Below are 13,490 nucleotides of genomic sequence, written 5' to 3'. Positions count from 1 at the left end.
CCTTTGCCCAGGCACATGTCTGCCTCTTGGAACCCCTGGGTCAGCTCAAGTGATGATGTGGGTGCAAACAGTGCCCTAAGGACTAAAAAGCCTTTTTCCTGGGGACGCCCTAATGTACCTCAATACAAAGGTACCCTAAGGGATGAGTTTCTCTCCCTGGCACCCCAAAGTCTCCTCCCTTATCTTGTGTCCGGGTCCGGACTCCTTTATCTTGTGTCCAGGGTCTGGACTCCCTTATCTTGTGTCCGGTCCAGACTCCCTTATCTTGTGTCCAGGTCCGGACTCCCTTAACGTGTGTCCGGTCTCCCTTATCTTGTCCTTACCCTGTATGGCTTATCCTATCCCTAAATCTCCAACCCCCATAAGAAACCCTAAAATCATCCTACAGACGGTATAGCTTTTTGTCTATGTAAGTCTGGTTCCTTCCCTACCTCAGCGCCTTTTTTTTAGCTTCTTGTTAAATCTCAGGTCCGTGTGCTTTTGCGTTAATAAAGCTCTCCTTGGCTACAGAGAAGGTCTAAGTGAATTCTTTCACATTGAACCAGCTCTCCCAACTCTGACCTCATCAGTGACACCTCCTTCAAAAGGTCCCTCCTGATGCCCTCCATCCTTAATGGCCCCACTGTACAATGAAATTACTTTGTATTCTTTTGTTTTGCATCCTGTATTTACTTATCTATGAATATGTTTTATCCACCCAAAAGAATACACCCTATGAGGACAGAGACTGTTCTGCTTTTGTACTGGCACCCCTAGATTAGGGCACGGTGCTGGGCATCCACATGGCACATCATAAATGATGACTGATTTAATCCTCATTATTACCTAGGGAGGGAGGCATTGCAAATACTACCACCCTATTTCAGAGATGAGGAAGCTGAGGTCCAGAGAGGTTGTGATATGCTCAAAGTCACACAACTACTACATGTCAGAATCTGCATTAGCAGCACAGTGGAAAGAGCCCTGGATGTGGAGACAGGGGACTTGAGTTCAGAGGCTGTCTCTGTCACCTTCTCACTGTGTGACGTGGGGCCGGGGGCAACTTCGCTGGGCTTCAGTTTCTCCATTTGGAAAATGCAGTTGTTGCACCAGATGACTTCTTGTGTGTGTGTGTGTGTGTGTGTGTGTGTGTGTGTGTGTGTTCACTTGCACATGCATGGAGTAGAAGCACGAGCGATGCATGCACGGGTCTCTCCTAACTCCAAGTCAGTCGACTTTTGCTTCACCAGGGCTGTGTCTCAAGGCTGAGTGTCTTGATTCCCAACCCAATGCAGATGTAGGGGTATGGGCACTGGGCGGGAGTTTCTAATCTCATCCTAATTCAGTTCCTGCCACCTAATACCAAAATGTCCTTCTATTGTTCCTAGCCTCTTGCATGGAAACTATGAATGCACTTTTTTCCGTCACTATAAATAATGCTATAACTGTTACTTCAGTCTAGTTAAAATAGTACTCTCAGTACTCAAATTTCAGGGAGCACATTTTGAGACAAAGAAAATGTATTTAAAAGTAATAACAGCTCACGTTAGCACATAGCGCTTCACAGGCATCGTTTCATTGGACCTTTGCAAGAAGTCTATGAGGTAGCTAGCACAACTTTACATAAGAAGAAACCGAGATTCATGACAATTAAGAGACTTGCCTAAAGTCTCTTAGGCTGAGAACGTTTGCACACACCTACAATCCTACTACCAGGGAGGCCAAGAGTGGTGGCTCGCCTGAGCCTGGGAGTTCTAAGCTAAACCAATGGGTGTCCATACTAAATTCAGCGCCACGAGGATTGAGCTCTCTAAGGAGGTCAGAAACAGCGCAGGTTAAATAAAGCTACTGAGCTGATCAGTTGTGGTAATGGGTCCAGGAGTGGTGACTGCATTTCCAGGCCTGACTGGGATGGACAGGGATACCTATTCCCACCCACACAAAAAAAGTCACATATCTAGCAAAAGGTGGGAAAAGGTTTTGTACACGAAGGTCTCCTACATCTAAGATACATCAAAAAGGTAAAATGGAAGCAGAGATACAAGAACAGTCATAGACTTATTCACATTTGAACAAAATCAGATAAGTACCATATATGTATTTCTGATACACTGGAATATACAGTAGGCAGAGATAATTGCCCCAAAAAACACAGATTCATTCGCTGGCCTCTATAATGATTTGTTTTTCTATCACTACTATGGTCCTACCTGAAGTAAAACCTTCACTTCCCAAAGAATTTTATTCCAATAAGAACTTTTTTAAAAAGAAAATATGACATACTTCTTTTACATATTGAAAAAACGCATACTACAAAACTTAGTGCCTAAAGAGCCCTACTATAAAAGCTTTGAGGAAGTTGTTATTTGCCAGGGTGCCACGGGTAGCTAGACATTCATAAGCATACATTAAACCCAAGGCAAAGTTTTGAGGACAAAATCATCTCAAACCCATTTTAAAATATTTATGTACTAAAATAAATTCCTTTTACCTATTTGAAAATACACATTTCCTAAAGAGTCAATTCACAGAATTACTGCCTCCACAAGATTAAAAATTTTTCAGGACAAAAGCAAGTGGTAATTAAACAGGCAGCAAGAAAGAACATTTTGAGAGAACAGCAGTCTGACTAAACTGCGCTTCATGCTGAGGCCATTCCAAAACCTACCCTATCCTAGCATTAAAGCCCATTTCACCAGGAAAGCAGAATAAGAGAGGTAGCAATTCTTACCATAAGTAGTGTCACAAATATACACAATGGTGAGCCTCCTCCCCACTGCACTGTACTTGACAAAGCTCAGACTTTCCTTCTTTGAATGTGGCACCAAGATATGCAAATGAGCTGCCCAACTTACCCCACCCTCCCAGAAAAGCAGCAACAGTAAAACCAAGCGAGCATATGTGATGCTCAAGACTGGCAATGGTAAATTTGGGGTGTATTTTATTTAACAGTGTAGATTTACTTTAAAAACCTACGTCGATTCTTAATGAAAATGCATTTGTGCTCACGGGTGCCGATAAGCAGGCAGAACAGTCGAGTATAACCAAAAAAGTCCACAAGCACATTCTTTTTCACCCTCACCGCAGCTTCCTGCCTTCTACATCTCCATGTGTGAGATGAAAAGCAGAAAAGGTTCCAGCTCCTGCTGTATCTTCAAGTACAGTGAAAAGAAAAAGTCATTCTGGTTTCTACCACCTGACCTCCCACATTTCCTTATTTTAAAATGGAAAAGAATAGACCCCTTACAAGTCATGTACTTCGGGACACGTTATTGTTTTGCTGAGGGTTCAAGGGAATATGTGTGTGCGTATCTATGTATGTTTAAATGGATTGCTAAATGATCTAAAAATTCTCTGAGTTGGGGAATTTATAGAGGTTTTGTTCAATGAAGAAAAATAACCAAGGACGAGAAAAGCAAGCCGTTTCTAGGCTCTCTCACATCCACCATGATTCGCCCCTACTTTTTGCCATAGCCACACGTCACTGCTGCTTCCTGTAGTGGTGGTGAGGCGTGCCCTGACTACCAGGGCTGAACTGCCCACATTAAAGTATCTGCCATGTCTGAAAAAGAGTATTCACAGTAATACACAGAAAAAGACAGGTGCCCTTCATGGTGCCCAGGATTTGGAATAGGCCACGTTCATTCCCACGCTCTTCATGAAAAGCAAAGTTCCTCCTTGTTTCAGGCTGTTCTATGGAGTACGGAAGGAAGAGTTTATACACATATGAAAATGGGACATATCTGATGCTGACGAATGGCTATGTTTCTGTCACATGTTTACGTCTGTAAGGGGAAGGAATAAAAGACCGGAAGGAATGTTGGACGTAGAGTCACAGTCTGGCTCCCACATTTACTGTCCGGGTAACCTTTGGCAAATGACTCGTCTCAGTTTCCTCCTCCGTAAAATGTGGAAGATGGCCTGGATCGCCTCAAAGGTCCTTCCCAATTCTAAATCAATAATCCCACGATCTTGAAGTCACTGAGCACTTCTTTATCGTCTGCCTTGAATGAGGCATCGTGCTAAGCCTTGGAGAAGCACAGACAAACACCAAACGATGCCGGCCTTCAAGGAGCTGACATTCTAATGGAGGAGACGACACATATCTGCAATGTGGATGTATATCTGTGTAGACGTATATCTGCAATGAGGATGAGGTGGTTGGGGAGGGCGTGCCACAGGGAGGATCATGCAGAAGGTGGTATTCGAGCGGAGTTTTGAAGTAAATCAGGGATTCTGAGAGATGGAGGTAGAGGGGGACACATGATGGCGTGAGGGGCAGTCGAAGCAAGAAGATGAAGGGCAGTGTCATGTGGGCGTAACAGACAATGGACCATGCTGTCTATCCAAGAGCAGAAAAGCCAGTTGGATCAACAATTTTTCAGGGTTAAGTTTCTATTTTATTTCACTCTTTACAACAAACTCTATCTGGCATATTGTCAACCAGAAGTCCTGGTTAAATTCTGCCCCACAACAGCAAAGTGATGATATTTCACTAGGATGACCCTGAGACATTAAGGCATGCTGAGGATCCGGAGGAGGGGAGGGAAGGAAAATTAGATTGCGCTCATTTATTTTTTCAGAGACATTTTTAAAGGAATGAAAGCCACAATACAAAACACATCTACTATCCTTTGAATTTTTACACAGCTTCAACGAGGGCAAACATAAACACATAAAGGAGATATGAAAGGGCGAAGGCACTGAGAAGCCAAGCATTTCTTTTTAGCAGAAGAGTAATACAGAGCAGAGCTATGCATTAGGAATATTACTCAGGCATCAGTGTGAAGGATGGACCAAAAAGGGGGATAAATAAAAGATAAGATGCCCAGGCTAGCAGTACGCTAGCGGGGAACAAGCAAGCGTCTGAACTGAAGAAGTCACCACACAAGGAGCAGAAGAACACATAGAATGAACGGATGCAAGAAACTGTACAGGACCTGACAAGTGACTAGATATAAGAACGAGGAACACGAAGACCTGAAGGTGAATTAGTCCGACACAAAAATGTGGCAAGTGCTTTCCACAGCCAGGCACTGTGCTAGGCACTATGGATGCAAAGAAAGGCAAAAAACTGAGGCCAAGCCCTCAAGGACCTGGCATGCTACGTACATTACAAATAACTGTTAGTAACTACACAACGATATCTAATTCAATTAACATGCTATTTTTTTCTGTATTTACTCCCAAGAAGAAAAATCTGCAAAACATACAATTTTTGTAAACTGAACAATTATTTCTAAAAAACAACCAAAAAAAACCCCCTAACCTTTAAGGCTAAATACTACTTTGTTCTCTTCATAAGCAAGTGTGTGTGTGTGTGTGTGTGTGCGTGTGTGCGTGCGTGCGTGCGTGTGTGTGTGTGTGTGTGTGTGTGTGGGTGTGGGTGTGGAGTGGGGAGAAATGGTAAATGAAAATGGGATATGTGAAACAGACCAGAAATTTCCTGGAAGGACAGAACATAAAGGTAAATGCTTTTATTTTTATATCACCTTACAGGGGGCTGGTGAAGATACACTTTAACTATATTTTAAATGTATGCATATGCCTAAAAGGTAAAATTCTTGAAACCATCATAAGGCAAAAATACACTGACACGTTTTATATTTTTCTGACATTCGCTAAGAAATGATGTATACAAGGGGGATTATGGAGCTGACATGAATTTAAATATATCTTTAAAATATGGTTTCGTCTCATAAGTATTGCAAAAACATAAATAAAAACACTGCCATCGTATCTTACAGAAACTAGGAATAAGTACCGTGTACTCAGACACAGAAATAATGCTACATGGCGATGAATACATTATAGCTAAGGACATCTACGAAAAATGAAAAATTCCACTTAGTTAAACAATAGTTTGGGGTGGGAGACCAGAGCGGGGCGGATGATCATCCTTACTATGAAAGGGGCGATTCAAAACAGGCAGAACAGAAATCATGAGCGCTTCTGTCCATTCTGGCTAGCAGGAATCATAGCCAATTACCGAGCAACCTTTCTGATTACCGATGCATTCTAAAAACAGAGCATCAGCAGATCAATCTTCAAATTAGACACTTGTGTTTTATAAGCAACAAACACAGTCACAACCAGTTTTAAGCAAATGGTACACAGAAAACACAAAAACAGTTTCACTTTGTACTCACTCTTACAAAGTTGTCAGGGAACAAACCTCTTCTGCCTTTGACCTGTCCTTCCCACCAGCCTCCATCTTCTTTTTTGATATTGGTGATGATATCACCCACGCTGATCGTCAGCTCGTCATCGTGCTGAGCTTTATAGTCAAACTCCACTATCGCCTCCACTGGAACAAAAGCACGACACCGGCACAGAGGTTAGTTCATGTGGACACCCATTACCAGAGACACCATGGTGTCACAACTACACAAACTGTCCATCTATGAATACACAAAATAACATTGCCATCACGATGGCAGAATTTGGATAAACCCAAAGTGCTACACCAAAGAAGCCACGTGAAAATGCCAAATGGAGGCCTCTTTTCCAGCTAGTACACGGGCAACACGCATGCAAGGATGGGAAGATGGAAAATCCACGCCTTCGGCCACCTAGCACCAGAGCTCTGTCACCACAAGCCTTTAGTACCCCAGCTATGACTTCAGCATTGTAAGGAGGACAGAGGTCACCTTCAGCCCCTAGAAACAGGGCAGAGGTAACAAATGTTTAGTCTTCTGATGCAGGCAGCACCCAAAATATGCCACCTACTCTGGAAATCTTGAGAGAACATCCTTCCCCTCCCATCTTCAGCAGAAGCTGAACACCCTAGTCTTGCCATCACCAAGAGAGGAAGCCCCACATCTTATATTAATGGTTCTCAAGCTTTTTTAGCTCACGGTGCCGCATCATTCTCATCATACCCATAACCAGCATAGTAAGTAACAACGAGCATTTACATAGCACATACATTATCTCACGAGACCCAGGAGGGGAGATGCTATTCTCCTCAATTAACAGATGGGGAAACCGAGGCAGAGGTTTAGGACAGGTAGGATCCGAATGCACGTCTTCCTGATTTCGAGGCTAGGCGTACACCGAAGGATCCCTGTAGGTCACATATTGACTTCGTTTTAAAATGTCATGTTATCTGCTGTTATTCCATTTTCATTTCTTTGGCTAAATATTTTCCAATTGCATTTGAATCTAGCTCGCTGCATTCTGAAGTGTGGTGGGCCGCAGACATTAGACACTTCTGCCTGATAGCACCTACCTGCCTACGATTGTTCTTTGCCAAGAGGAACAAAGGCGCCCTGAATGTTTAAATTAGCATCAAAAAAAAAGTCCAAAGCAGTTGGGGCTCCAGCTTCATTACCCCAAGCCATAGAAAGTCTCCACCTTTTTTCTCCAAGGTCACTAAGACTTAAAAGGGAGAAGAAAGTTTTGCAACCAAGAGAAGAGAGTTGCTATCCTGACTTGTCCAATACCAAGCCAGGAAGAGCAGGCAGCAAGTGGCAGCCTCTTCTCTCTGCTCCTACCCCCAATTCACTTCGTTTCGTCGGGTCCCCAGTTCCTCTGAGTCCCCTAGAGATCCACTAATGTTGTGGAGGACACAGTAATCAAAGGTAGAAAGTACAGATATTTTACTGGCCTGAAGTATGGTTGGGGTTGGGTAACACGGATATAGTTTAATCCTTAGCAGGAAGCTGAAGAAGGGAAGGGGGAGGGAGAGGAAGACAGGAAAGACAGGGAAAGTGAGGAAGGGGAGAGAAAGAGAGGAGGGGAAGGGGGAAGGAGAGGGAAATAGAGGAGACAAAATAGGCTGACAGTGAGCAGAAGACTATCTCCAACGTTGCTTATTGCCTGTGCGTGTCACAAGAATACAATGTTTTAGACGATTTACACAGAGTGTATGTATATAAAATAAAGAAATCTAACTGAAATGAGCACTAGCTCAGAAATCAAGAGATCCCGATTTCAGGCCTAAATCAGTCACTAACTAGCCATGTAACCTTGTCCTCTCTTGACCTAAATTTTCTCATCTGTAAAATCAACTAGGAGATCTCCGAGGGCCACCCACCTCTAAAATTCTAGGATTCATTAGGGTTGATGGAAAATCTTGTACTTTTCTACAATTTACCATGACAACAGGGCCAAATACGGCCATATTTATTTCTATGGGGTATGGTCAAATCCAATCCAATCCAATAACGATGAGGCTAAGGGGGATTCGAAAACAAAAACAAATCTCTCTCCTACCCTCAGGAGCCTACAATCTACAGAGCCAAAGTGTTTCACTCTTAAGTTAAAAACAAGATTTCTTTTCTAAGGAAAGCTCCATTTACTTCCATCGTTCCACATGGGATCACAACTCACAGGAATCACCTACTGATGATTCAGGGTCCTATTATCCAAGTTATAACCAATCCATGGCCCCACAGCCCTACAGACCCAGAGCCCCACCAAGAGATCAGCGTCTCGGTCACCGCATTACTGGTTACTCTCCACCAGAGGGAATACAAGGCAGAGAAAGTTAGGTAGGTCTCGAAACTATTCCACGGTTCTGGTATGATGGTGTTTACTGAGGGAACAGAATGAGTCTGCTGGCTAAAAGGAGTCTGGGAATTATCACGGATAAATGAGAATAAACTAGACATGAGACAATACTTTTCTCTATGACCCAGCTACTCTGGTCCATCTGGAGCTCCCTGAACACAACATTCCATCTCCGATCTCTGTACTTTTTACACAGGTTGTCCCCATGCCGGAAGAACACGTTCTTCCCACCCCCACCTCCTAGCGGCCCTGGCTTTGTTCAAGATTCAACTCGAAGCTCATCTTCAGGAGGCCTTTCGTTATATTTCATTTACGTGTATGTATACATACATATGTACACACAAGCACGCATCCATATATGTGTACATATATGTATATATGTAAAAACATGTTACATTTTATACACACACCAACACAAGACATCTCGTAGGAGCTCAGTTATTTCCTATATAATATGTGACTTACGTGCATGGTAAAAAACTAAGCTCCTATAAGATACCTTGTTTGTGTGCATATAAAATGCAACACGCTTAGATATTACATATAAACACGTGTATATTGTGTATGTATGTAGCGTGGTATATATGACATGTGCATAACATGCAAATAACTAGGGACACATAAGATATCTCTATGTAACAAGGAACACGTGCATATACAACATGTAAACAACTAGGGACACACAAGATATCTCTATGTAACAAGGAACACGTGCATATACAACATGTAAACAGCTAGATACACATAAGATATCTCTATGTAACATGGAACATGTGCATATATAACATGTAAATAACTAGGGTTACATATAAGATATCTCGATGTAACATGGAACATGTGCATATATAACATGTAAATAACTAGGGACACATAGGATATCTCTATGTAACAAGGAACACGTGCGTATACAACATGTAAACAGCTAGACACATATAGATATCCCGATGTATCACATATATGTATAAATCAGGCAGCTAGGTGGCACAGTGGACAGAGTCCAGGGCCTGGAGTCAGGAAGACTCCTCTTCCTGAGTTCAAATCCAGCCTCAGACACTTACTAGCTGAGTGGTCTTGGGCAAGTCACTTAACCCTGTTTGCCTCAGTTTCCTCAGCTGTAAAATGGGCTGCAGAAAGAAATGGCAAACCACTCCAGCTCTTTTCCCAAGAAAACCCCAACTGAGGTCATGAAAAGCTGGACACAACTGAAGAGAGCGAATAACAAATATACGTAAACAACTAGGCACAGGCTAGATAGCTTGTTTCCCTCATTAGAACGTGAACTCCTTCAGGCAGGAATTTTTTGCCTTTCTTTGTATCCCAAGAGGTTAGCTAACAGACGTCTGTGGACTGACTATACACTTCAATCTCAAGAAACATTCATTGAGAACCTACTAAGGTGGTGAACCCTATGCCAAGCGCCTGAGAGAACGCAAAGGTCAAATTAGACAGGTCCTTGTCCTAATGGACTTCACAATCTAAGTAGGGGTTTACTGGACCTGTGATAAAAGCTATAATTTAAAATGATCTTTACCTATAATAAGTAATAAGGCAGCTGTTTTCAAATTTTTTGGTCTCAGAGCCCTTTTACAATCTTAAAGGTCCCAATGAGTTTTTTTGTTTATGTGGGTTATATCTATCAATATTTACTGTATTAGAAACTAAAACCGCTTCATATTATTATGAAAATAGTTTTAACCTCACAGGCTCTCTGAAAGGGTCCCTGGGGTCTGTCTCTAGGAGTCCTTGGACCACACCTGGAGAAATGCTGAAATAAGATATCTTAGAAAGGGAAAGATATAAAAGGTATTAAAAATACTGGACTTTCTTAATATTAAAAATGATATCCCAAGAGTATCAACAACTACTGACCCATATGCCTACTTTAACAGTCAACAAGCATTTATTAAGTACCTACTATGGGCCAAGTGATTTCCTATTTAAACAAAAAACTATTTTTTTTTTCAAGAATCTTCCTACTGACTCAGGGATTCCTTGATGAAAGCATAATAAAGGACCAGCCGTGATCTGTCCATAGTACTCTAGAGCAGTGCACAGGTTCACAGTCACAGAAAAGGACAGAGAGCAGTAGATCCCACTGGGCTCACTGTTAGCTCCCTGAAGGACTTCCTGGCCTTCTCCTGTTTTACCTTAGTCACCCTAGCACAGTACTTAGTCCATTACAGATGCTTAGAAAACACGTACTGCTTAACTGAATCAGGCCTTCTCCTCTAACCTACATCTGACATCACAGTTTCCCGTCAGCAGAACCACCATTCTCCCATTCTCCCACAAAACCTTACATTTACTTTTTAGTCTACCACACTCTCATCTCTCCAATCTACTCCCCAAATATTATCTCCACACATGCCTTCCTGTGTATTCACATTGTCACCACCCTGGCATAGGCCACCATTACCACAAAGACTATGTTAACAACCTCCCACTGGGAAATGCTATTTTTATTCTCTCTCCCGCCTTCACCGACTCATCTTTTCTACCACTGCCAGATTAATCTTCCTCCTGCATAAATTTGGTCCCGTCGCTCCTCTGCTCAAAAGTATTCAATGGTTCCCAACTGCTTAGGGAGCAAATTAAAGTCCAAGACCTTCTACCTGGTGCACGATCCTCAACATTCTAGAGCCAACATGCCTTTCTAGCCTCATCTCCTATTACTCCCCTCCACTGACTCCATGATCAAGCTAGACCTTGAAGATCTTATGCATTCCTCCACTTTGGTATCTCTGTTCATTTCTATCCTTGGTATATATTGACTCTATCTTTGTACCTACTGAACTACTACTACTACCACCACCACCACCACCACCACTACTACTACTACCACTACTACCACAAAAAAAAGAATCCTTTATTCATTGTTTAAAGTTCCATCTTTCTACTATTTATGAGACTAGAGGAGTACTTGAAATCAAGAGATGGGTGAGGTTGAGGGCAGGAGGATCATGACCGACTAGGAACAACTTCACAACGAAGTAGCATTTGAGCTTAAAAGATGGATAAAAGAATCTCAACAGTCACCGAATTTCAGGGCTGGGGAGGCTGCAGTTATGAAGACAAAGACAATGTAGTCAAAGGCAACGGCACGTGCAAAGACACAAACGTCAGAGAATACAGCATGTGTGTAGAAGAGAGAGAAGCAAAATGTGGAAGGCTTTGAGTGTCAGGCCAAAAAGTTAGAACATTATTTAATACTCAGTGAGAGCTACTGAAGGGAGCTCTGAACACAGAACTCTATCATCAGATCTCTGCATGAGGAGAATTAATCTGTAAATAGTATACAGAATAGATTAGATAGGAGAGAAAATGGAGGCATGAAAACTAGTTAACTGTAACAGCCCAAGTGGGTGGTAATGAGGACCTCTTTTATGTTAAGAGCAGTGAGAAGAGAACAGAGAATTGCTGCGGACTTATTACTAAAAGCAGGACTTAACAAATGATTGAACACAGATTTAAAACAAAGCACCCTAACTGTAACCAACTACCAAGTACTGCAAAACATCAGGTTTTGTCCCAAAAACAAATTACTCAATTCCTCTGAGGCACCGTGCCTCAAACCCTGGTCTCGAGACTTTCCAAACAACAGAAGCTTACACACATTTAACCCACTTTGGTCACAAAGTCTTTATGTATTATCTCATTGGATCCTAACACCATAGGAAACACCAAAATAGGCCAAAGTTTCTTCCCCAATTCACACTAAATATGGCAGTGGCCATCAGTAGATAGCACTCAGAGTATGCTGACAGGACTACCAACAGTTAAACCCGTGATTTAGCCAGAACAACCACCTCCAAATCAAGTCCCACTTCTTGCGTGGGGCTTGTCTCCTTGACTAGTAGCATGGCCCAGGCCACTTTCCTTGGGGTGTCAGCCTATTTACCCCTTTCCAGTGGTCTGAAAGCTCTGTTAACCAACCACAGCATAACCTAGGGCTAGGGGCCATGAAGGACTGGACTGCTAATTCCAGAAAGCCCCCTAATCCTTCTCATTTCTTGACTCTCACCATTTATGTATCACAATCATTTATCAGATGACCAATCTCACCCTAAGTGTATAAATGATAAGAAATCAAAGTATTACATCTCAAGGAACCACCGAATCATAGAATTTTAAACACAGAAGGCACCTAAAGAGTTCATCTAAGTTCAACCCCTCAACTTTAAAGTTGGGGAAACTGAGGCACAGAAAGAGGAAAATAGCTTGCACAGGGTCATATAGCTAGTTAGCGACAGATGAGAACCCAGATCTCTTGGTTGCTAGGACAGTGCCCTTTCCACCACACTAGTATTTGATCTAAAAGGAGACAACAGGACAGACACTTACTGTAAATAAGCGAATGCACACAAACATATCACAAACACATAGCAAACCAACAATGATGATTTATTTATGCTTCATCGTATGCACGGATCTGGGATCTCAACGATGTACGGATCAAATCACAACCCATCCCCTTGTCCATATCCTCCCACAAATCCCCAAAAGAGATCTATCTACCCAATATGTCAACGGCCTTCCTCTAGGGCAACGTGTCAAACTCAGATGGAAACTGGGCCCACCAAGCCATACATAAGCATCCCCATGGGCTGTCTATTGACTTAGAAAATCAGATGTTAATATTATCCGTTTTATCGTATTTTTATTTATTTTGTTAAATATTTCCCAACTACATTTTAATCTGGTCCAGGCCACACTCAGGAGTGTTGCGGGCCACATGCCAATTTCGAGCCACACGTATGACGCCTCTTCCCTAGACCAAGTCATTCAGGGTTAAACTTTTTCCACTCCTAACCCCTTTTGCACTTCAGCAGCATTGAAGGCGTGCACACTACAAAGTGCACCGGCTTTGTGTTCAGAACCAAGGCTGCAGTGAAGTTGCATGATGCCACATGGGCAAGTGCTGCCAGAAACACCTCAGATTCATTACACATTTGATTTTTAATTAATTTTTGGTCACTGGCATGTTCAGAAACCTTTTA

At 42.4% G+C, this 13,490-nt stretch overlaps 1 protein-coding gene across 3 annotated transcripts in view; it reads right to left on the bottom strand.

The window, feature by feature from the left end:
* The window catches only part of SH3KBP1 (SH3 domain containing kinase binding protein 1), a 455,989-nt gene that overhangs the window by 370,396 nt on the left and 72,103 nt on the right, over positions 1 to 13,490 (bottom strand). For all 3 annotated transcript variants that reach the window (XM_036745610.1, XM_036745608.1, XM_036745609.1), the window contains exon 2: positions 6,129 to 6,286. In XM_036745610.1, the coding sequence (XP_036601505.1) occupies positions 6,129 to 6,286 (158 nt within the window). The remainder of the gene's footprint in view (positions 1 to 6,128; positions 6,287 to 13,490) is intronic.

The sequence above is a fragment of the Trichosurus vulpecula genome, chromosome 2, assembly GCF_011100635.1.
Source record: "Trichosurus vulpecula isolate mTriVul1 chromosome 2, mTriVul1.pri, whole genome shotgun sequence".
Classification (NCBI taxonomy): domain Eukaryota; kingdom Metazoa; phylum Chordata; class Mammalia; order Diprotodontia; family Phalangeridae; genus Trichosurus; species Trichosurus vulpecula.
The sequence above is the reverse complement of the archived record's forward strand: the minus strand, read 5'-3'. Positions and strand labels throughout refer to the sequence as shown.